This window comes from Lynx canadensis, chromosome D3 (assembly GCF_007474595.2).
Source record: "Lynx canadensis isolate LIC74 chromosome D3, mLynCan4.pri.v2, whole genome shotgun sequence".
Taxonomy (NCBI): domain Eukaryota; kingdom Metazoa; phylum Chordata; class Mammalia; order Carnivora; family Felidae; genus Lynx; species Lynx canadensis.
In genome coordinates this window covers 77,905,255-77,930,993 of record NC_044314.2, presented here as the reverse complement: position 1 = coordinate 77,930,993, position 25,739 = coordinate 77,905,255, and the positions used below count along the sequence as shown (strand labels likewise).

Sequence of the window (25,739 nt, the reverse complement as noted above, 5' to 3'; positions counted from 1 at the left end):
ACAAGAGTTGGTGAGGATGTGGAGAAAAGGGAATTCTTACACACTGTTGGTAAGAAGGTTAATTGTTACAGCCACTAAGGACAACAGTACAGAGTTTGCTCAAAAACTAAAAATAGAACTACCGTATGATCCAGCAATCCCTCTTCTAGTCGAACACCCAAAGAAAATGCAATCAGTACCTCGAAGAAAGATCTGTGCTCTCCCGTTCATGGCAGCATTATTCACAATAGACAAGATATGGAAACAATCTAAGTGTCTATCAACGGATGAATGGATAAAGAATTTGTAGTATGTATACACACACACGAGAGAATATCACTCAGTCTGGAAGGAAGGAAGGAAGGAAGGAAGGAAGGAAGGAAGGAAGGAAGGAAGGAAGGAAGGACGGACGGGGTGCCTGGGTGACTCAGTCTGTTCAGCATCTGACTCTTGATTTCTGCTCAGGTCATGATCTCACGGTTCATGAGATTGAGCCCCACATCAGGGTCTGCGCTAGCAGCATGGAACCTGCTTGGGATATTCTCTCTCTGTCTCTGTCTCTCTCTCAAAAATAAATGGATAACCATCAAAAAAAAAAAATAAGATTACAGATATAAAAAGGCAAGGCAAGAAAAGACTATTTGAACAGCATCTAAAGAAAACTATATCAAATCTTTCTAAAAGCAAAAAAGAAAATAGCCCTGAAAATATACTATTGATTAAAAGCCCTAAACCTTGGAAGATTTGGGGATTGATGCCTAAAGATTAGAAAAATTAAGCAATGTGGCTCCCAGAAGAAAAATAAATTTGCTAAGGCAGATTTATAAAAATGTAGCCTACTTAAACATTTGGGCAGGTTAGAGAAACCATCAAAATGGCTTTCAACTGGAAAACACTGGGATCTTAACCCAACTCATCATATATTAGGATTACAACATGGCTCGAACTAGAAGTCTGGTTTTGACACCTAGAAATGGATTCCACTCCCCACCTCCCCTCATCACTAAAGATAAAACACTCAAACAGGGTCACCTGGGTGGCTCAGTGGGATGAGCGTCTGACTTTGGCTCAAGTCATGATCTCATGGTCCATGGGTTTGAGCCCCGCATCGGGCTCTGTGCTGCAGCTCAGAGCCCAGAACCTGCTTTGGATTGTGTCTCCATCTCTCTCTGACCCTCTCCTGCTCATGCTCTCTCTCTCAAAAATAAATAAATATTTTTTAAAAATTAAAAAAAACAAAAACAACCCACTCAGACCCACTGCTTTCCTACCGGCCCTAATCTATGCTAATCATTGGCACATTCAATCAACACATCCAAAAATAAGAAATGTTTTTAAAAAATCAATTTTTTTTTAAGTTTATTTATTTTTGAGAGAGTGCGTGCACAAGTGGGAGAGGGACGCGGTTGTGTGTGTGTCGGGGGGGGGGGGGGGGGGGTCGGGGGTCTGGACAGAGGATCCAGAGAAGGCTCTGTGCTGACAGCAGAGAGGCTGATGCAGGGCCCAAACTCACCAACTGTGAGATAATGACCTGAGCTGAAGTTGGACGCTCAATAGGCTGAGCCACCCACGTGTTCCCCAAAATCACCAATTTGTAAAAGCCCAAGCATTTTGGTTTTGTCAATAATAAATCAAATCTCTGTTTTAAATGAATTTCATTTGCACTAATTGATTCCAAAGCGATGTATGTATGAATGAATCTGCTGTGTGTGTCTATGTTACAGATTTTACAGGCTTGTGAGCAAAGACAAAATGTTTCCGAGGAAAACACGAACACAGAGAGGCATTTATGGGTTTCGTGCAGGCTTGGCCATTTGCAGAGCAACCTGGCACTTTGCCTCATTTTTGAGTCTTTTTTCCCAATCTGTGAAGGAAATACATACGTCCACTTTTCCTCTTAGAAGAAACTCTGTCAAACCAACCGGCAACCCTTGAACTCCATCAGTCTGTTCCTCTAACTTACTGAGAGATGATGTGAAGGCCACTTAAGCACAGAGTTTGATAAATGACCCCATTCTGTGCAAACAATTTTAAAGAAGAATTACCACTTACAGACAGCTACATCATTAGCCCTTTCTATCCCTGGAGATAATTGAGGCCCTTATTTATATAATTTATACCACCTTCTGCAGGCCAGAATAATTTCAGAACATTCTTAAGTGTTTACACTTAATCTGAACACCAGAAAGGAAGGACCGCAGCCCTACTCACAGTTACGAATGTTATTCCAGTCGATTTTGGAGAAGAAAGGGTGGCAGCAAAGGCCTTCAAACTTCAGTCTCTCTTTCTGGCCACACAACAAACTCTGAATCAGATCAAGTAATTCGCTGCTAACTTTTGGATCCTCTGGAAACTTCAAAAACCGCTATTCCAAAAAAATAATAATTATTATTTCCTTAGCAAACTCAGTTTCTCATGTCCCCCCAAAAAAGTATTTCTCATATATGCAAGTTTCTTTTTGTTAAAAGAAGGAAGTTTTGTGCCCTCTTAACTTTGGACCAAAGGCATGTTCCCAAAATAAATGGCTTGTTCACATCAATAGGCCTAGTTCCTTTGCAAGAGTTCAATATCCTTCATGATTTGACCTCGGTCCTCTCTCTTGTCTCATGTAGCTACACTCCCCATCTCACTCTTTGCTGTCCAACAATGATGAGCTATTTAAAGCTTCCTGAACAAATCATGCTGTTCTCTCTGCCTAGAACGCCCTCCCCAGCCTGCACCCCTCTTCCACCAGATCACTGCCCAGCTCCACCACCCCCCCCCACCCCGTAATCTACTTCTACACAAACACAGTGCACTGTGATTTCTGTGTAATAACAGGGAAAGAAGGCAGAGAGAGCCTTCTGCTCTCTCAACACTGTAAACCTGGTACCTAACCGTGCCTGGTGCCATTCTCTCATTACTGAACGAATGAACTGAAATGAAGGAAATAAATTGGCCCCAAGAATCATCTAAGGGAAAACTTGAACTCAAGAGGAGACTCAAGAATAATAAGTTATATATATATATATATGTATTAAGCATATAAAATATGTATTATACAATATGAAAATACACATTAAGCATTCCAGAAAGATGAAGTTGGGTGAGTTAGAAAAAAACTGAAATGTCTCTTCTTCCTTTCAGTTGAAACTAAAACATACATATCTATCATATCCTAAAGAAATGAGCTTAATAGGGGCACCTGGGTGACTCAGTCGGCTGGGTGTCCGACTCCTGATTTCGGCTCAGGTCATGATCTCACCGTCATGAGATTGAGCCAGATGTCAGGCTTTGTGCTGACAGTGTAGAACCTCCTTAGGATTCTCTCTCTCTCAAAATATTAAATAAACATTAAAAAAAAGAGAAATGGGGGGCACCTGGGTGGCTCAGTTGGTTAAGCGTCCGACTTCGGCTCAGGTCACAATCTCACAGTTCGTGGGTTTGAGACCCGCGCCGGGCTCTGTGCTGACAGCTCAGAGCCTGGAGCCTGCTTCGGATTCTGTATCCCTTTCTCTCCTCTAACCCTCCCCCACTCACACTCTGTCTCTCTCTCTCTCTCTCTCTCTCTCTCAAAAATAAACAAAAAAATTTTTAAGAGAAATGGGCTTAATCTACTAGAATATACACTTATTAGAAAATAGTTTTAATTCTACTTCATATACATTCCTGTATTTCTAATTTCTGCCCCCATTTCAATTCTCCTGCCATATTCGATAGCTAGTCATACCGAGAAACAGCATAGCATAGCATCAAGAGCATGGACTTCCAAGCCAGACTGACTGTGTTATTCTAGGCAAGATGGTCTTGCTTAACCATTGTGTGCTTTGGTTTCCTCATCTGTAAAATGGAAGTAATATCTACCTCTTCCATTGTTTGAGGATTAGCCGAGTTAATGAACCCTATTTTTTTTTAATGTTTATTTATTTTTGAGACAGAGAGAGACAGAGCATGAGCAGGGAAGGGGCAGAGAGAGAGAGGGAGACACAGAATCTGAAACAGGCTCCAGGCTCTGAGCGGTCAGCACAGAGCCCGATGCGGGGCTCGAACCCACGGACCGTGAGATCATGACCTGAGCCGAAGTCGGACGCTCAACCGACTGAGCCACCCAGGCGCCCCAGTGAACCCTATTTCATAAAGTCTAGGACTCAGTTATTCCCTTAACAGCACTGAAATAAAAATGCATTTTATAACCAATGAAATATCATAGATTAATTGGCAACAGTTTTTCTTTTTTAACGTTACCTAAAATAATGGCATAGGCTTACAATGACTGGCAGCTGAGAGTCAATAAAACACAATCACTAAAGCGCTTAGGACAGCTTTTAGCACAAAGTGCTTTATAAGTATTTGCTGTTGTTATTATCCAGCACTACTGATTTACATTACAAAGGTTCACTTGTACATTTTTAAATGACAGTTCTCAATATTACTTCAAAATCTACTAATGGCTCTTTACCTGGAAATTCATGATGTTATTGAAGGTTCTGGCTGACGTTCCCTCAGTGAATGGGGATCTTCCATAAACCATCTCATAAGCAATAACTCCCACTGACCACCAGTCACAATCCAGGCTATAGACGCCTTTTCCGTCCCCATTCATCACAGTCAACACTTCAGGGGCCATGTAATCTGGGGTCCCAATCGGGAGTTTTGCGTTCACCTGGAAACCCATAAGCAAAATGAACACAGCAAAACTTTCAATTATTCTCGAATAGATTGCCAACAGCCACGTTTCAGACACAGGCTGATTTGCCACTGATTACTATTCTCCCAGGCACTTAAACCTTCTGTCAAGTGGCACGCTGTCAGGAAATGCAAACGATTTACTAATTAAAAAAAAAAAAAAAAGTACATAATATAATCCAAAGGCAAAAGGGCAAGAGTTGTTGATGATATACGCCCTTTGGTTACACAAATGAGAATTGGGGAAAGAACGGAAGGTGTCTTTCCTGATACATGTTACACAGTATTTCTCTTACTTATGAAAACAGCAAAATGATAATAAATCCTAAAGACGAATCTATAAGATCTATATACCCATTATTGAAAACCTGGCAGCTAGCTGGGGCAACACGATATTGCAAACGCATTGTATCTCAAGTTTAAATATTTGGAATCAACATTCCTACTTCAAGCCACCCACAGGGCAAGACATGATAAGTATCTTCCACCAGAGACCAATGTTAATGAGTTCATTTCCCTCACCCCAAACTCCTGTTCCTGTGGTTGCCTCCCCGCTGTTCAGAAATCCACAGCCCTCCAATCCAGTGGCACTCAAGCACCCAACCCTCGCAAAGGTTAGGACAATGTAGTAGGTCTTTTTCTAAAGCTAAATATATCCCATTTAAAGAACTGTCCTTTTTTCTGAGAACTTGTCCTTCCGACTGTTTTAGTGTTTACATGTCCTTTGTTTCTTGAAATGAGGCCCGATAAAAGACTTTCTGCCCCCTACCTCCTTCCCTTCCTAGACAACAGAGGAAGTCAGCAACGTTTTCAGCCTTCAAAATTATTTTGAAGTCTTACTGAGCCATGAAATTTGAAGGCTAAGGATCACCTCTCTGACTTCTTCCCTATCAACACAGAAAGGGCCTGATGTTAGTCATATACTGTGTTGACCAATAATCCTACAGCCGTCCAATAGCCCTGCCTTTAAAGAGGTTTCTCTCACATCAGCAGTTACATGGGCAGAAACGAACTTTCTCCCTATTAAAGGATGTCGAGTGCCCCCGAGTGACCTTAGATATTTTGTAGGTATGGCCACACCCCTTTAAGGCTGGGCTTTATATTAAGAAAGGCAATTTGCTTTGCTTTGTTTTGACCAGAAACTTAGTCCCCTTCTCTAGGGACAGACACCCAAGCTCTTCCAGCTCATAACTTTAACCTTGTCCATTCCTCTGCCCCAAAGACCCACGATTTAGGAAACAGACCCACTCTCCCTACTCCTTCTCTTTTCACCCCTTTTCTCAAGCCCACCATAGGTTTTCCAAACCCTAAATCCAGACAGCAGTGTGATGCTGTTATTCTTTACACCAGTCATCTGTTGCTTTGGGCAACAGAATTTCCACTGGGAGGACGCCTGGCTGGCCCAGTCAGCAGAACATGCAAATCTTGACCTCGGAGTTGTGAGTTCGAGCCCCACACTGGGTGTAGAGATTACATTAAAAAATAAAATAAAATCTTTAAAAAAAAAAAAAAAGAATCTCCACTGCGAGTACCCACTGGGAAAGCTGGACAGTCATACCGCCCAAGAAAACCAAAGGCCATTGTTGATAGACAAAAGTGGGGAGAAAGGATACCACATCCGGTCTAAGACAGGGTACCTTACGCTTGAGGAATTGAAAGTAGCTTAAGTCAAGAGGAAGCCTCAATGCTGGGGAGCCTGAGCTAAGACTTCTATTTTTTTTTTTATATGAAATTTATTGCCAAATTGGTTTCCATACAACACCCAGTGCTCATCCCAACAGGTGAAGACTTCTATCTATCTTTTAATGTGTATGTAAATGTTAATAAGCTCAGCACAGGATTCAGATTAAACTACAGGGTTTTAATAAAAACCCTCAAGGGGCGCCTGGGTGGCGCAGTCGGTTAAGCGTCCGACTTCAGCCAGGTCACGATCTCGCGGTCCGTGAGTTCGAGCCCCACGTCAGGCTCTGGGCTGATGGCTCAGAGCCTGGAGCCTGTTTCCGATTCTGTGTCTCCCTCTCTCTCTGCCCCTCCCCCGTTCATGCTCTGTCTCTCTCTGTCCCAAAAATAAATAAACGTTGAAAAAAAAAATTTTTTTTTAAAAAAACCCTCAATACTGACAATGAGAAATAAAAGTATTTTTTAAATATGAAAACAAGAGGAGAAAAACTGCAATGTCATCACTGATTAAACGCTTACCCTTTATGCCTAATTACCTTGCAGAACCATTAATATGCAATCTTCAAACATGCACTGCTTGCACTTGCTGGGTTTTATTTTATTATCACACTAGATTGTTTGGAAATATTCAGTTCTCCTTGTTTGCAGCGCACGGGGATTGGTCACTTGTTCACAACCAAAGAGTCGAAAGGAACTGGACTGGGGCACGTTATCAGCATGACCCAGCAAAGGGCGTAAGTCACCAATGCCTCATTTTCAAACTCATGATTAGACTTATCCAAGAGCATCAGGTAACTCCCTAACTACTGCCCTCTAACAGATATGTGATTATACACATTTATGTCTAATCACTTTATAATTTTCAAAATTTTAAGGAAAATATCCCTAGCTTCCCTTATGGACATCTCTGACATAAAGTATATTAAGTACTTAATAGTAATTAACAAAGGCTTTTAATGACAATTTAATGACTGTTAAATTTCCATTAGCTACCGGCCTCCAAGCACATTAAACCCATTTAACACGTAACACCACCATCCTGACAAGGATTTTGCAAGATGGTTTCACTCTCTTCTGGTGGCAATTCACAGCCAGCTAATCTGGGTGAGATATTAAAAGTGGAGCCATGTACTGTGGGCCAGCCTGCCTGACAGGACACCATCTGATAATTAACTAGTTAATTTTCACTGTATTGATAAGGAAGAAAAGACACCAATTCAGCAGGAGATAATAAGAAAATGACTAGGAGACAGAAAACTGAGTTGTATTTCAGGAAATAGAGACAGTAAGGCAAGAAAAAAAAGGGGTAGATTAACTTAGATTCCTTTACAAGCAGAAAGCAGATGAGAAGTAAGAAAACCACCATCTGCCTCCTCCCAATCCCCTTCCCCTAAAATGCTTATTAAACATAAAACTATTTCAGGGCGCCTGGGTGGCTCAGTAGGTTAAGCATCTGACTTCGGCTCAGGTCATGATCTCACAGTTCGTGAGTTCAAGTCCTGTGTCAGGCTCTGTGCTGACAGCTCAGAGCCTGGAGCCTGCTCCGGATTCTGTCTCCCTCTGCCCCTCCCCTGCTCGTGTTCCCTCTCAAAGAATAAATAAACATTAAAAAAAAATGCCTTTTTAAAAAACTATTTCAACCTAACTTTCCCCATGTAGCTGCCCAGGGCAGAAACATCCGCCTGCAGAAGGAGGGGGGATGGGGGGCGTATCTCACTATGTTGTTCCTCTTGGGGAAAAGGAATAAAAGCTTTTCACTCCTACATAAATCTCAAAAAAGTCTATCTCCTATGAGTTTCCAACCACTAAATGAGGCTGATTAACACTTAACATGCTATACTGCTCTTTGTTTACAATCTCCTTACAAATGTTTGTGTGAGAGCTGAAAGAGACAGGTTGGAAGCGTTCACCATTTGTGACTCTTTGAGATTCTAATAAGGTAAGGTGGGTGACCAAAGTCACACAGCAGGTCAAAGGCATATCTCAGTTCAACAGCCAAACCTCTAGGCAGTATGGCCCCATGTTAGTAAGGAGAATACTCCAAAGCAACATTCTGACTAAGCGGCTTGGAATAATGACAATGGAAGATGGAAAACCCTACAGATCTAAGAGTCACAAATACCTAAAATTCATAGATAATATTTGTGAGCAGTAGGGAAAGATTAATTGATTTTCAGTGAGTAACATATATAAATTTCAGTAAATGTAGGTTATATATGGTATATTTTGAGTACAAAAAATATTCTGAACCCCCTTTTCACCTAGGGAAACATTCTACTTAAAGGAAACATGTGCTAACCCACCAAAATACAAAATATATTTAAAAAAAGTATAATTCTATATCCATACTCAACTTCACCTAGATTGTAGATTATTGGTCTTCCATAATTAAAGGGCCTTTGCACTGAAAACAATGCTAAAAATTCCCATCCTACGTGCTTGTCACATTCTGGCCCTAAAGTACAAAGTTCTGGAGAGGAGACTCTTTCTCCAAGAGAGAGGAGATGACTGTTCTCATGTGTTGGACTGAGTGCCGTCTTTCCTTCACCAGACTAATCAGGGATTGAGCACTGAGCTGCAAATAACCTGAGTGACCCTGGAGGGCTCCCCGGAAGTGATGGTTGTTCCAATTAGAAGAACTGAAAAGGGTTAGTCTGAAGCCCTAAAAAACAGAAATCTGAAATGAAGTAAAGTCCAGTCTCTCCATCAAGGGCTCTGAAAAAAGTGATTCCAGATGCACAGATCAGGCCTTACTTTATTCCCATTTATTTACCAAGTATTGACTTTGGACCACAATTTAGTTTTCCAAGTAGATTTTCTTATTGCAAGCACGTAGTGCTGGCTCTCATTAATAAGCTTTCTGATGTTTCTCAACTGACTTGCAATGGTTCTCAACCAGGGGTGATTTTGTCCCCAAGAAACACTGAGCACTGTCTGGAGAGATTTCTGGTTTTCACAACTGGAGGGGAGGGTGTTACCAGCATCTAGTAGATATGTAGCTAAATATCCTAGAATACACAGGATAGCCCCCTGCAACAAAGAATTACCCAGAGCAAAATGTCAGTGGTGTTGACCATGTACCTATGCTTCAATTATTAGACTATGTACCTATGTTTCAGTTTATTTCTAGATGCATGATTCATTACAGTCACTCATGCAACGTACAAGTTTTTCAATCCTAGATGATAAAACTTCGCATTACTTAACTTTTTTCCTCTGCTTTATTCCACTAAATTCAAAACTTAAGTTTTCATACCTGTTTCTGAGTTGCACATAATTTTTAAAACATAAAATGCTTTGATCCTATAACCTAATTCTCATTGTAATGATCAAGTAGAATCAATTACAAGAACATAATTGGGAGGAGGGGAACCAGCACATAGGGAGAACTGTTTCTCCAAGGATCTGAACACCAAGCAAATTATCTCAAGTAATCCTCAGGTCTGCAGAACAGGGTGGCCAGCCCCTGGAGTGCAAAGAGTTAACATAACCCCAAGCCTTTTCCTAATATCAACCTAACAATACCCATCTTTCTTCCAAGGAACTTGAGCAAAAAAGGCAAATTTACATATTTCCCTTCATGAGGACTTAACTCTTAGAGGCTGGAGGGAAAGGGGGCATTTTAAAGAATACCTCCCTAACCTCTGAATTTGTGCATTTTAACTAGAATCAGTATTTTACTGAGAAGAATCAAATGCCAAGTTCCTAAGAATTTTGTCCAGGTCACCAAATGACTCCTTTGCAAAATAAGTCTTAAAGTCTAAGTTGATTTCTCGTAGACCTACCATTTTTTTTGCATAGTTGCCATGAAAATTCACACTTTAGTATATACCAACTTTATTAGATTTTTTTTAATTTATATATATTTTTTTACTTTGTCATCTTTTTCTAAAGTATCCTTGCTCTTGGTCTCAGCAGATACCCTCTTGCCTTCCTATTTAGCAGGCGGAATACAGCGTAATTTTTACCAAAGATCCAGGACATGGAAATACATTTTCAGCAGTAGGTTCTTAATGCTTAAGGATATTTGTTTAAATGTGCCAGTGATTTATTTCAATTTTGCTGCATAGGAAATAGAAATTTGAGATAAAGAAGATGATAGAAGGCAATCTATAATAAGGAAAATGAAAAGAAAAACAAAATAAGCATTTTCCCTTTTAACCAAACTATTAAGGATGTCCCTAAAAATGTTTGTAGGGTATTAACAGATGTTATACATAAAAGGGTGCCAAGATCAAGTAAGTCTGGGAAACAGCTCCTATCCCCCTATCCCCACCCATGGAGAAATCCTGCCATATATTGGCAGATGAAGATTCCAAAATGTCGCTCAAAGTTTTCCCATATTTTCCAAACTTACAAGGACCACAGAACACTTTGTAGCATAATCTCTATTAAGCTATCTTGCTCCATTTTGTTACCATCTTATTCGAGCTCATTTTAGCCGCTGATCCAAAATCCACAGCTTGATGTGTCCTATTCGGTCAATGAGTATGTTTCTCAGGCTTGACGTCTCTAAGAAAATCAGGGCCACAAATTAGTATTGTCTTCTCCATGCCAATCAGCAAGCAACTATTAACCTAGGATATCAATTCAGCCAAGAATCTCAAGGTCTATGTCCTGCTGTACATACCTCCTGATTGATAGATATAAATAATAAGCAAAACATTCTGCAAACAAATTTAAGTAAGGAAAAGAAGGAGAAGAAGGAAAAGGAGGAGGAGGAGGAGGAGGAGGAGGAGGAATGAGAAGGAAGAGGAGGAGAAAGGGAAGGAGATGGAATAGAAAGAGCAGGAGGGAGAGAGGAAGGGAGGAGAAAGGAATAAATCTAAGTTATTAGATGGATTATTTCTCCTAGAGACACACATTTTTACATTATGAAAGCAACAAGGGGATTTGCCTAAGGTCATGTAGCTAAGTCAATGGAAAAACTCTGCGATTCTATTTGAGGTCTCATGACTCCTGGCCTAACTGTGGTTCCGTTCCCACAACATTCTCAGAGGTACATAAAACGTCACATGAGCAAGGATGCAAAAAAACATTTTTCAACAGAGGGTAGAACACCTGTGTGAATTACTAACTAATTCTATAAGGTCAGAAGTACAACTCCATGGGCTTCTGCCCTACATGGTATGCCAGTTCCTTCTGCAAATCAAATTCAGTTCTTCTACCATGTAACCTGAGGAATCCACGCAGAGTTCTCAGTCTTATCAGCTACATTAACAGATCTTATTAGGAAACTTGAGAACGTTATAATTATAGATCTATTTCACTGCTGAATGAGTAAGCTGAAAGGTCTGCCATTTTGGAAAATACACCTTCAGCCATTATAGTTAGGACTGGTTAAAATTTGGGGGTGTCTGGGTGGCTCAGTCGGTCGAGCATCTGGCTCTCAGTTTTGGCTCAGGTCATGATCTCATGGGTTCACAAGTTCAAGCCCCGCATCGGGCTCCACACTGACAGTGCACAGCCTGCTTGGGATTCTCTCTCTCTCTCCCTCTCTTCTGCCCCTTCCTACACACTCTCTCTCTCACTCTCTACCCCAGAATGAATGAATAAGTAAGTAAGTAAGTAAGTAAGTAAATAAATAAATAAATAAATAAATAAATAAACAAACTTAAAAAAAAAAAAAAAAAGACTGGTTAAAATTTGGAGGGAGCATTATTTGATGCTGAAATCGTTCATCCATTCATTCATTCTACTGTGGGACTTGTTAGGTGATTACAGATAATTCTCAGTATACTACCTGAGTCTCACTTACCGATGCACATATCCCATCTGATGAATGCTGTGAACAGCCAAAATCAATTCGGCTAGGTAAAACTGAATCGTATTTTCATCTAATTGGTCCTCGTATCTGTTCAAAAGTGACAGCAAGTCCCCTCCAGGCTGATATTCCATGACCTGTATAGAATACCAAAGTTATTAATTCTTCATACACCCCAAAAGGGAATGTCTCAATTAGAGCCTCAAAATGCTGCCTGACGTGTTATAATTACAACATCTCCACAAAGCAACCAAGATGTGAGAGACATATTGTAAGTCACGTAGGATGAGATCCCTGCCCTAAGGAAATTACATCCAATACCCAAGAGAATCACTATAATGAAAGACTAGTCCAGACACCCGCACAGTGTTTGCAAGGTAAGCTTGAAAAGCTGAATTAAATCCACCCACTCACCTACCCACCCACCCAAGTTGACACCCCAGACATTCCCTAGGATTCGGTACACAGTGTAGATGGAAATTTGCTGGAGGGCAACAAACCCTCTGGCATCCCTTCTGTATTCTCTCGGCACCAGCAGAACACAGGAAGGGTGCACCAAATGTGATACAACCTTTTCCTGCAACAGTCATCTGACCATGTCTGTTTACAAATTTAAATGTGAAATATATACTCTTTGACCTAATAATCCACTTCTGACCACTTATCTTACAGGAACTTATAGTAGTTTGTAGATCAATAGACACACAGATTCACTGCAGCATTGCTTGTGACGCAGGAGAGAGAAAAAGCCTGGAAATCACCCAAATATCCATCATTAAGAAATTCCTGAAATATGACATATCTAAAACCATGGGAGAAGATGTAGATATGAAAAATGAACAGACTCCCTTTATTCATACTGCCGTGGAAAGCTGCCCATGATAATATAAAGTGACATACAGGATAAAGTACAACTCTTTTTTATGATAAAAAAATTAGTACATTTGTAACATATACATTAATTATGTTTGAGGCCGGTTTGCCTGGTGGCTACAACTGCAGCCTGGTGACTTAAGCTCTCAGCCTTTCAGTTTCATCCACTGTAAAATGAGGATAAGACTAATTCCCTCGCAACACCCTGCCTGGCACCAACAAGGGTCTTCAACTGCCAGTCAGGAGTCTTCCTTTCCCGACCTTCGCTGCATAATCCTTTCCTGGCTGGGAGAAGCCGGGGACACATTCGACCACTCTTACTTAGCTCTCTCTCGTCCTTTGCTCTGATTTCCCATTTTGTGAGCCACACTATAATGTCTTTTGTTTTAAGTTGTCTCAAATCCTTTCTGGAAAGAGGCAAGATCCAAATAAACATCTTAAAAAAAAAAATCTAAATCTCTCCAACTACTGCATTCCAGAAGCCAATTTTGGGATGTGAATTCTCTCCCTCCTCCTCCAAACTCCTGTTTGCTTTTGGTCCAGAATTAGAAGAAAGCTCTAGTCGAGTGAGACATGGAGCATCTGTACATTCCGCAGAGGCCCCAGGCTGGTCCAGTAAAGATTCTGCCCAGCACCGAGTCAACCCTACCCCAGAGACCCCTGGAGGAGCCAGTGACCTGCATGTCCTCCCCAAGGGCTCTGGGTCACCTGGGAGTCTCCCCCACTGACGTGGCATCTTGCATGGAGCACAGAGTCAACCAGATACTGGACAATTTGAAGAGTAAGGTTCCATCTGCACTGTAATTATTGGGGAAAAAATGACTTATGAACTAGCAAGAAGGGTGAAGTGTAGAAGGAGTGGCGGTTAAAATGCAGCCTTTATTGCCCCAAAGTTCACAGCAGACTGAAAGCTACCAGTCCCAGTCCTAGAAGAACCCACAGGAGCCACCTGGCTGCCTAAAGCTCGCCCACTCATCCCAACCTGGTTCTCCACAGGCCCTAGTTATGTCAGTGAATGTTAATTTTTATATCTGTTTTAAACATATATTGCCGGGGCGCCTGGGTGGCGCAGTCGGTTAAGCGTCCGACTTCAGCCAGGTCACGATCTCGCGGTCCGTGAGTTCGAGCCCGCGTCAGGCTCTGGGCTGATGGCTCGGAGCCTGGAGCCTGTTTCCGATTCTGTGTCTCCCTCTCTCTCTGCCCCTCCCCCGTTCATGCTCTGTCTCTCTCTGTCCCAAAAATAAAATAAAAACGTTGAAAAAGAAAAAAAAAAATTTAAACATATATTGCCATTAAAAAGGTCTTAAATGCCCTCTCCCCCCCCAAAAATCACCAGTAACAACAGAAGTACTCATGCTTTTAGAACGGAAACATCTTAAAATAGGAACAATGCATATTTATGACGATACATCGCAGTTAAAAACTTTCTAACCTGGCTCTATTAAAGATGTGAAAAATAGGGGCGCCTCGGTGGTTCAATCGGTTGAGTGTCCAACTTCGGCTCAGGTCATGATCTTGCAGTTTGTGAGTTCGAGCCCCGTGTCAGGCTCTGTGCTGACAGCTCAGAGCCTGGAGCCTGCTTTGGATTCTGCGTCTCCCTCTCTTTGCCCCTCCCCTACTCATGCTCTCTCTCTCTCTCTCTCAAAAATAAACATTTTTAAAAACTTTTTATAAAAAAAAAAAAAGATGTTAAAAATAGAATGGCTGTAAGTTTAAGGATGACAAAGTCAAACATATAGCACCCACTGGCAACTTTTAGGAGCTCACAAACTGACCGCTCTGTAATACTTCACAACTTCACAACTATTCCTGAAGACTCTATTTTGTAATGACCAGTAAAATAGTTCAGAAAATAAGAACCATCTCTTAAAAGCAAAAAGATATGTATTCTGTGTGCTTATTCAGAAGATCCAATTTCCTGAGCTGAAAATCCCCACCAAAACTAAGATCAGTCTTTTCTGAGTCAAACAACTTTTCATTTCTTCAAAACCAGGGTTGATTGGAAAGACAAGTGACAAAAATTACAACAGCTGCGAGGCAGCATGTTCCACAACATGGGACAAAATAGACACGAAATGACAAACCCCTAAATAGACTGGGTCCTTATCAAAGAACTAATCAGGCTTGAGCCACCAACACGATCCCACATTACCACCCTAAAAATTCAAGTGCCCACCGTTAGAGAACTTAATTTGGACATTTACTGAGTAAATCTGTTATCCCTATCCCAAAGCTATCCTGCTGGGGTACAGTCGCTCATTCTGGCAAAATGGGGAACAGGGCTTGTGTGTGGTCAACTCAAGCTTAACCAATCATCTTGCTGTTAAGCTTAGACATAAAGAACAGGACTTGGGCACTTTCAGAAAACACCTCTGGACTTTTAAAAATGGTACCAAAGCAAGAGGCTCCAAAAGCATCATCAAAAGTTAAAAATTAAGGGGCGCCTGGGTGGCTCAGTTGGTTAAACATCCAACTCCTGATTCCGGCTCAGGTCACTATCTCATAGTTTGTGAGATCGAGTCCCATGTCGGGCTCTATGCTGATGGTGTGGAGCCTGCCTGGGATTCTCTCCCTCCTCTCTGCCCCTCCCCAGCTTGCTCGCGCTCTCTCTGTCAAAAAATAAACAAAAAAATTTTTTAAAACAAAGTCACAAATGAAGAGCCTTTAAATCTCCTTACCAGATGGCTTGCTATGAACTAAACATCAGGGTCAGAAGAACACAATAAATCATTTAAGGCCAAAGTCACCACCCAGGCTGTCCCAGACAACCCATTCACAGCATCTGCTTTTGTCCAAAAGTGTGACTCTGTCCAGGACTTTGACTACTCAGAGATGCCTGGTGAGGCACTGATACCCCCAAAATGTGGCTTGTCAAACCTGCCTGTCCATCAGAATCACCCAGGGAGGTGCTTTTGAAAAACAGAAAAAAACACATTCATAAAAAAAAAAAATTTTTTTTTTGAGTGCCTGCTATGTGTCAGGCACTATTCTAGATATAAGGAAAACAGCAGAGACTAAAACAGACAAAAGTCCTTTGCCTTCATGGAGCTGGAATTCTAGAGGAATGAAAAATAGCGAACATTAAGCAGTATGAAAGGGTAAAGTCGGTTTCATTCTCACCCCAACCGGTTATTCAGGGAGCTTGTTAAAAATCCCAGTGACTGTGGGTGAGGTCCAGAAACCTGCATTTTTAAGGAGCCACCGGGGTGGCTGATGCAGCCAGCCCAGCACTGTACTGAGACCCAATGCTGAGGAAGTTGTGGAGACAACGTGGCTCCCTGCTTCAAGCGGATGAAAAGTTTCTACAGCAAGAGGTGCCCTTGATACAGCCAACACTCCTGCTGCTTGACGTTTTTTTCAATGACTACCTACAGCCTTTCTGACCATCACGACGAGATCACCAGCAACAAAGAGCCAGAGGGTAACCAGTCCGTCAGCACAGAGGCAATAATCCTCCACGGATGGATGAGACATGTGCCTGCCCGCAACGACCAGCTGCAGGTCACCCAAATGGCACTCACCAAGGCATGGTAATCAAAGGCTGGGGCGACGGGAGGAGGAAAAGGGCCCTATAGGGAAACAGCCCTAAACAATGCGGCAGCCCTGCAGATGGCAGAGAAAGCACAGCAGCTGACAAACAAGCCTGGCTTGGAGCTATCACAGACTTGCTCTTTTAAAGCAAAGACATTCAGGCCAACAGAGACAAACCCTTCTAATGGCAGCAGCTGCAGATACTAATTAAAGGGCAAATCTTACATGTGTTCGGTTTGGAAGGAGTAGAGGCCTCTCTGTTGGTGTTTGCAGCTACACCCCAAGTACAGGGATAGCAAGGGAGAGCAATGCCCATCAGTTGTGTGGCATTTGAAACAAAGGACAAGAGTGTGCGGTGTGTGTGTGCGTGTGTGTGTGTGTATGCGCACGTGCACATGAATGCACATACATGCACACCTGCATGCGCTCATATCCATATGTGGGGAAGGGGTGAGTATTTAATAGTCCTTGTACCCTATTCCAATTTGCACAGGGTGTCATTAGAAGCATGCTGTGCTGGCCACCCTTTCAGCAACGTGCCCTTGAAATGCTTGCACTACAATCAGCCTGCCTGAAAGTGCCACGGAAATGTAACAATGGTGTTGGCATCGTTATCTGCCCTGTGGACTGTCCCTGATCTTTGGCATCTGGGAGGAAGGAAGGGCTTCTCAAAGCAGAGTGGTCCCTGGCAGGGACTCTAAATTATTCTTCATGAAAGGCAAGGTCACCAAGAGAAAAAGAGAGAAGACCCTTTTTTTTTTTTTTTTTTTTTTTTTTTTTCAGAAAATAGGAATCCCAGCCTGATTCATCCATCTATTCAGAAAAATCCTCATTGAGCACTGAATCATCCAGAGTCTTGGCAAGAAACAGACTGCACACTCAAACTAGGTAACTGAGGACATGAATTAATGAAGCACCCTGCACTGGTGAAGAACCCTGGGGCTAGTTAAGAGCTGGGGAGTAGGTACCACTTGTCAACCTGAAAGAGCAAAGAGCAAGGGACAGGATCTGAGAAACTTCACCATTGTTGAAGGAGCAAAAGGAGGAAGAAGTAGCCAGAAATTAACTGTAACTATAGCCGTAGGACCATGGTTCTCCAAGTGGGGCCCCCAGACTAGCAGCAGCATCACCTGGCACCTGGTTGCAAATTCTTGGGCCCCATCTTCGATCTACTAAGCCAGAAACTGGGACCATGGGACAAGGCAAACTGGGACAATGGAAAAAAATTGTGACGACTAAGACTTTAAATGCATTCACTTGAAATATGCCTCGAAAGACCAGGACATAAAACAACTATTTTGAAGGCACAAAGAACCCCTCCAAGGCAATAACATACTCAGCAACTGAATTGGGGTCAATAAGAGGTATTAATATCTCATTTCACCAATGAGAACATTGAAGCCGAAAAGGCCAATGACTCCAGAGAGACCAACCAAGGAAGAGTAATAAAACAAGAACCTATATTCTAAGTAACAGCTTCCTTCCAACGGGCAGCCAGCTTCCAAACCCAGGCTTCTGAAACAGCAACATGAGAACATGCTGGTGAGTTTTGAGACATGCCTGAAAACTGGATAATCTTTTCTGAGAGATCAAAACAGCACATGTCTCACTGTCAAAACTATCATAAGCTGCCACATTTTACGAAAATAAACAATGAAGTTGTATTTGTTAACTCTCTCCAGACTCCCAGTGTCAGCAGAGGCTAGAGCCCAACACCCACAGGCCACAGGGGTCACTGTCTAAAAACAGCCAACCTCCAAACTGTCCCTACAAAGGAAGGAAATACCACCTGTGCAATTGCTTCGGTGCAAAGCGAGACAATGTAAAGAACTAATCCCAAGCAGGACTTCAGAACCGGGGACGGAACAGAAGTGCTTTGGGATGTGACAGTGTAACATAATGGGTAAAAGTATGGGAGGTGGATCTAGGGGGCCCGGCTTTAAAACCCAGATCTCTTATTGCCTACAAAAGTAGGTGTTTTAACCTCTGTGGCAGACTACAACTGGTCCCCCAAATCCATTCTTCCCGAAGCTGGAGAATGGCCATGCCACTAGACGGTATAGATGTAAGGTCATATGATCAAGTTCTAGTCAATAAAACAGCAAAGGAAATGATGTGCCCCACTTCCATATCTTTCTAAGTAAAAGGAGTTTGCTTGTTCTGTCCTCTACTTTCTCCTACCAGCCAGGTGAAATAGAAAAATACCCGACTTCAACCACATCAAAGAGGACAACATCCTAAGGGATGAGGAGCCACAAGATGGAAGGAACCCGGGTCCCTGGATTATCACATACAACAGAGCTGCTCCGTCAGTTCGGACTGTATTTTGGTATCTTTTTGTTACAGTAGCTTAGTCTATACCTTAACTAATACATCCTATGTGCAACTGGGGGAGAAAAAATTGGAATGAACAGAGGGAAGTCAATGTGAGGCCACTGTAAGGAAAAAAGATTCATGGATCGGTTGTGACTCAGAGCAAGGGCAGCCTGAAGACACATGGCATGAAAAACATCAATACAAAGCCAGCAAGCTTTAAGAATCTCACAAAGGGCTTAGATGCAACAATACTACAAGTGGTGAGTTGCAAAACAATGGTTTCTTTGTAAAGACCAGCTCCTTCCTGGAAGGACACTGGTGAAGGCATCTGTTATACAGAATTGAACAGATTTCATCATGAACCAGATCAACAAAGCGCTGTTTCCATGGGCTGCCTGCCAGAACACAGAACTAGCCTTGTTATATAGAACCAGACATTAATACAATGGACTTCATTGAAATTTTCTATACGCCAGAAAATGGCAAGCCACATTCATTGGTATGTAACGACAAATACATTTTTAACCATCAAATTTCAAAAGGATCCAAGTTCAATTTCCCTGCACTGCACTCCAAATTTTGAAAATCCCACTGGATCTAACTTGAATTACATACTTTAGAGAATAAAACTCCTACTACTAATGTGTGATTTCCATAACACAGTAAGTAAATCTGTATGTAAATCAATTTCTATGAAATTAATCAGACATTCGTTGAATAGACGCATCTTAAGCATTTACTTGGGGAAGCACCACAGGAAGCAAGGGAAACAGAATCCCTCCATTAGTGGAGGGAGGTGTAGCCTGGTAGGGTAGCCCAACACCCACTCATGAAGAGGACACACAGGGTGTTATGAGTATGCAGCCAGAAGGGCAACCCTCCCGGAAGAAGAGAGGCCAGGATGAGTTTCTGGAAGAAGTGATACCTGGCCCAAGTCCAGAAGGAGAAATAGGAGTTAGCCTGGGAAACAGGGAAAGAGGGAACAGCGTGGAGAAAGGTCAGAGGCCAGATCAAAGAACCAAAGGAAGGTCAGGATGAATGTAAAGTAAAAACAAAGAAATGGTAAGCAACAAGCCTAGAGGTATATATGAAAAAGGCCTTGGAAACCACATGGAAGAGTCTGGACTTTATCCAGAGGGCAGCAGGGAGTCTTAAAGGGTTTTAACAGTGGGATGACTTGGCTGCAGTGTGTAGAAGACCTGGGGGAAGGGCAAGACAGATGGCAGGGAGAACACTTAGGAGGTTACTGCAGTAATGCAGGCAAAAGAAGATGGCAGCCGGAACTCACCCAGTCGAAGCAAGAATGGAGAGAAGAGACAGCTTTGAGAAATATATAGGTCACCGATTCCTACTTGTTTTATTCACTGATTTCTAAATGTATCTTCAATTAAACTGCATTTGCATTACAAGTGAACGTTCAACTGCCAGGGAGCTTAGGATAATTTATGTTTCCCCAAACTTCAAAGGTTTGGTGATCTATAAGTGGTCAATAGATACAATGGAATTTTGGTACTTCACGATACCAATATAGATCTATGGTCCCCTTATCTTGTGGCAGAATGTATTTCCAGATGCAGAAATGTTCAGATTTTAGAAAAGTAAAATGGTGCATATACTTTATGTTATGTAACACCCTAGGGTATGGCTTGAGATATCACCCTGTAATCAAATGCAATCAAAATCACAATTTTTTGGCAAAATTACAAATAGTCATACTAAAGGGAATGAAGAAGAGATTCAGGTCAGGTTTTGCTGCCAAATAAGTAACTAAGGAACTTGAGGTTATTCAGAGCTCTGGGCATTTCAGAATTGCAGATAAAGAATGGGGGATCTATAATCATATCTTAGTTCCAATGCTGAGTTTGGATATTTATAAGAAAACTGTACCCTTAGCAAGCATTTTACTCCAAATTACCAACATACTTGAGAAGAGAATGCAGACAGGGAAATAATTACAAGATCCCATCAGCAATACCCAACTGAGCTATGAAAAGAAGGGTGTAAAAATGTCATTGCAGCCAGGTATCAATGTGCTGAGGCAACTAGAACTCCAGGAGACAACTGTTTTGAGATCATTCCCGTCTTGTAAGATGGCGGCTAGAAAACCTGGAAAGATGGTCATTAAGCTAGGAATGCTAATGCCAGGGGCAACATCCAGATGGAAGCCCCACAGACAACAGGCCCAAAAAAAGGAAGCCCCCTGCCACTGGGAGGTCTCTTAGCAGAGGAGAGGCTGATATTCCCAGACCATAAGGCATTCCAGTTAGGCTGTGCCCAAGAGGAAGTCCACAGCAGTTAATTACACCATTAAAAAGAAAAAGGGAAGGTCTACCACTAGGACAAAGTCAATTGGTAGGGATAAAAATGGTGGCACCAAAGAGGTTAAAATTTTTGAAATGACCAGGTATTACCCTCTTGAAGATGCACTTTGAAAAGTGTTGAGCCATGAAAACAAAAATAGAAACAAAACTACTAGTCAACACAAAGGAAACTACGAGCTGGTATCACTCCCAGGGCCCCTCTGGTCATCCTCATTGGCCACCCGAATACAAGCAATGTCAACCACCAGTTGTCATCACTGTTACATAGAACACTTAGAATTTGTCATCACCTCTACCATGTGGTTAGTGCAAGGCCAATCTCCTAATGCATTTGTATATAAACATTCTTGCTCAGAAGGCTAGGTGGGGCTGGGGAGGAGGTGTGGGGGGTACTTCTTTACCAGCAATAGGTTCTCAACTAATAGGAAACCAAATAAAGTGCTTATTACAGGTCAGAAATAAAGGCAATAAAGTCCCCCAAAACTATCCAGTGGAAGTTTAAGATAAATTGGAATCCAACCCTCTCATACCCTTTCCTCTTACATGAGCCTCTTCTATAAGAGTTTCTCTCCATTCAAGGTAATAGTATGATAGTCTTGTTTTAAGGGCTTAATCAGGAACAAAAATTGTTTCCGGGATAAATTTTTTTACTTTAGGAATCTAAGCCCCCAAGAACCTAAACAAGGCTCCAGAATTAATTTTAGTATTGTGAAAGTTATGCTACACGTACATCAGAAATACTATGGCATTGTTCAAAAGAACAAGGCAGATCTGTATGTACTGACATGGAAAAATGTCCGGGGTAAATTGCTGAAAGGCAAAAAGCAAGCTGAAGAAAAGAGTAGAAAGTAATATACAAGTTTCATAAAACAAACTATATACATGTGTTATAAATACAGACATGGAGGGGCGCCTGGGTGGCGCAGTCGGTTAAGCGTCCGACTTCAGCCAGGTCACGATCTCGCGGTCCGTGAGTTCGAGCCCCGCGTCGGGCTCTGGGCTGATGGCTCAGAGCCTGGAGCCTGTTTCGGATTCTGTGTCTCCCTCTCTCTCTGCCCCTCCCCCGTTCATGCTCTGTCTCCCTCTGTCCCAAAAAATAAAAATAAAAAACGTTGAAAAAAAAATATATATTTAAAAAAAAAATAAAATAAAAATAAATACAGACATGGAAATATTTTTTCCATGAGGGTCAGGAAGAATATACATAACCAATAATAGGTTCCCCTAGGGAAAGGGATTAGAAAGAAAGGTAGAGAACTTTCCCTATTTCATACAGTTCTGCAGTGTTTGCATCTTCTTAAAATAACTGTGCATTATCTCAAGTTTTAAAAATTAAAAAATTTAAATGATGTTCACTAGACTTAGTGGTTGATCATTTCGCAGTATATACAAATACTGAATCATTACACTGTACACCTGAAGCTAATGTAATGTTGTATGTCAATTATGTCTCAAAAAAAAAAAAAATTAAAGCAAGAGTCTATTAAAGGTAGTATCAGACTATTTCCAAATAAATGATTTCTCATTATTGCCCTTTAAGCCACAGCTACAATACTCAACAACAAATGGGGCTGTTTCTAAATGGGATAGCCCTTCATCTTTAGGACAAGGAGAACAGGGAGACACCTTAAAGTCAGGACAGCAACTCAACAGACCATATGGACAAGAAACACACCCAATTCTATGTCTATGATATCTGAGTATCAGCATTGGACTAATTCAGAGAGACGGATGAAAAGACTCACCAGATAAAGGTTATTTTTGTCCTGAAAGGCGTACTGTAACTGGGGAATCCAAGGGCTTGTGCTCTGAGATAATATGTTCCGTTCTTCCTCAAAAAATGAAACCTAGGGGGAAAAGAAACCCTTTAGACAATTATATAAGAACAAAGTGTTGGGGGAGGGGTGAATGTCCCAACCTCTCTTTAAGCCTAAACTGATGTCTCTAGTTTAAGAAAGAAAAACCATCCCTTAGCCCAGCACTCCACAAATTTCATTCATTCGTCTACTTTGCTCATGATTTTTGCCAGATCTGTGTATTATCTGTCCAATTATTTACTTTTGTCCTTAAAGCAACTCACTTCTTTTGAATCTAAATATCTCCCTCTTTTTCTTCTTCACCTTCTCTCCCTGAATAATTCAGTCCTAAATCCATTAGGTGGAACAGAAACAAGGTAAGCATCCATAACAGGTAGTAGGGAGAGTGGGACACAGGGCCCAGAACAGGGTGCAAGGCCCAAGCAGGGTGAGGAGGGGCGGCAACTATGTGTGGGGGCCCGGGGCGGGGGGGGGGGGAGGGAGGCAGTCCAATATCAGGTATCAAGGGCCCAAATAGGGTGAGGAAGGCATCCACAGGCAGCGATAGCCTGGAACGGGGCATCTAAGCCTACCAATGAGAAGAGTGGCAGCAAAGACAGTAGACTGGATACACACAGATGCATAAAATAAGCTAAAATATTATGGGTGATATCAGAGAAGGGAGCTACAAACACAGAAAGGGTGAACACTAGAATACACTCAGTGAAGTTGGACTGGACCTGGACGTATTGGTATGAACACATGGTTTTTCAATATACAGAGATGGAGAAATAGAGAAATAAATGTGTGTGTGTGTGTGTGCGCGCGCGCGCACGCAAGTAGCTATATTAAATACCTGAATTTCTATTCTCTAGCTCTGCTCACTGAAAGGGATCTGGAAGCAGTGACACTCCAACAGCAATAAGGACACCTAGTACCCGGATCTTGGTTTCTAAATACCATTTTACACTAAAAGGAACAGGCACCCTTTGAGAAAGGTCTGATTGCAAGGGTGGGGCAGGCAAGGTAAAAGCACAAGAGCTTTAACATCTTGCACCAGAAAGCAAGACAGTAACTCAAAGATGGGGATGCGTCAAAAGACACAGAAATCAACCTGAAGAGATTCTCATGGCCCAGCTTAGAGGACGATTTGAGCATAAAAATACATAATGACAGGAATGGCTTCTAATTCATTGACTTAAACAGGAACATGCAAGTCCATACAGCTATAAATTAAGAACCTGAAAGTTTTAGGAGGATCGGGTATTTCCACAGTCTGAAAGCACCTCCCTACAGAATACTCATGTAATGACGAAGAAGAAAGGGGTGGCCCTACAGTGGAGAAGCATGGCCGATACCTAAGTGAACATCGACATGAATGTGACAAACTGAAATGGGGTCACCCGGTGGGACTCAATGAGAAGAATAGAGCATCTTGTCTGTGATGTTCTTGCCAAAGATCTATAACCTGAATGAACCTGAGTAACATTAAACATATCTGTATGTTTACAAAATAACTGGCCTGTAATCTTCAGAATGGCCAAGGTCATGAGAGTCCAGGGAAAACTGAGAAGCTGGTCCAGACTGAAAAAGACTAAAAAGACAGGACAACTAAATGTTATGTGTGATCCTGAGCTTGACCCTTTTGCTCTAAAAGACCATGAAACAGTTGGTGGACCATGAACGGGGTCTTAGGATTAGATGGCAATAATGTAGCATTGTGTCTTTTCCAATAGTGATGGCTGTATTGTGGTTCACAGGAGACCGTCCTTCTTGTAGGAAATGCACACTGAAGTATTGGAGGTAACAGGGCACCACTGGCAACATGTTTTCAATGGCTCAGAAGAAAAAAGTTGTTCATAGTTTTGTGATAGTTTTACATGTCAACTTAGCTAGGCTATAGCACCCAGCTAATCTTAAGCATTGCTGTGAAGGTATTTTGTAGATATGGTTAACAAGTCAACATCTACAATCAGTTGACTTTAGTAAAGGAGATGATCCTTCCTGGGTGGGTCTCAGCCAATCATATGAAGAACAAAAGTGAGGCTTCCCTGATAAAGAAGAAATTCTGCCTCAAGTTTGCATTATCAGTTCTGTGCAAGAGTTTCCAGCTTATGGCCTCCCCTACAGATTTCAGACTTTACAGTCCTTACAATTGGGTAAGTCATCATACACGTGTATGTATGGATATTCAATGTGTAGATGTATATATATATTTAATGTGCATATTTTTATATTATAGAATCCTGGCTGATACACTGTGCTTGCAACTTTTCTATAAATCTGTGACTATTTCAAAATAAAAATTATTTAACTTTAGGGGCACCTGGGTAGCTCAGTTAAGCGTCCGACTCTTGGTTTTGGCACAGGTCATGGTCTCACAGTTCGTGAGATCAAGCCCTACATCGGGCTCTGTGCTGACAGAATGCAGCCTGTTTCATTCTCTCTCTCCCTCGCTCTCTGCCCCTCTTCCCGCTCTGCTCTCTCAAAATAAATAAACTTCAAAAAAGTAGTAATAATTTAACTTTAAATATGCCTTCTACCATTTATTTTAACATCTATAAAACTCCCAGGTTTAGACACGCTAGTTAATATTAGACTACTAAACACCTCAAAATAGTTTTGTCCATGTACTACCTAAAATCATCTTGCATACCACAGTGCTATATGGAACACATTCCGGAAACACCCAACTTCTGTAATCTCCTGAACCTGATCTGTGGTCCTTCTTTCCTGTCACATAAAAGGTGTTCAGTGAAGGTTGGCTGAACTGAGAAGCCTACATCTTCATTTGCTCACCATTGGCTCCTCATC

At 41.8% G+C, this 25,739-nt stretch overlaps 2 protein-coding genes across 2 annotated transcripts in view; both read right to left on the bottom strand.

Moving 5' to 3' along the window:
• Positions 1-10,818, bottom strand: part of LOC115528104 (citron Rho-interacting kinase) — a 131,117-nt gene extending 120,299 nt beyond the window's left edge. Inside the window, exons 1-3 of the mRNA XM_030335930.1 lie at positions 10,743-10,818; positions 4,418-4,621; positions 2,191-2,344 (exon numbers count right to left, since the gene is read on the bottom strand). Of these exons, the coding sequence (XP_030191790.1) occupies positions 2,191-2,344; positions 4,418-4,621; positions 10,743-10,760 (376 nt within the window). The 5' untranslated portion in view covers positions 10,761-10,818. The remainder of the gene's footprint in view (positions 1-2,190; positions 2,345-4,417; positions 4,622-10,742) is intronic.
• The window catches only part of LOC115528106 (citron Rho-interacting kinase-like), a 31,794-nt gene continuing 16,819 nt past the window's right edge, over positions 10,765-25,739 (bottom strand). Inside the window, exons 4-6 of the mRNA XM_032595474.1 lie at positions 22,875-22,976; positions 12,083-12,225; positions 10,765-10,836 (exon numbers count right to left, since the gene is read on the bottom strand). Coding sequence (XP_032451365.1) covers positions 10,806-10,836; positions 12,083-12,225; positions 22,875-22,976 — 276 coding nt within the window. The 3' untranslated portion in view covers positions 10,765-10,805. The remainder of the gene's footprint in view (positions 10,837-12,082; positions 12,226-22,874; positions 22,977-25,739) is intronic.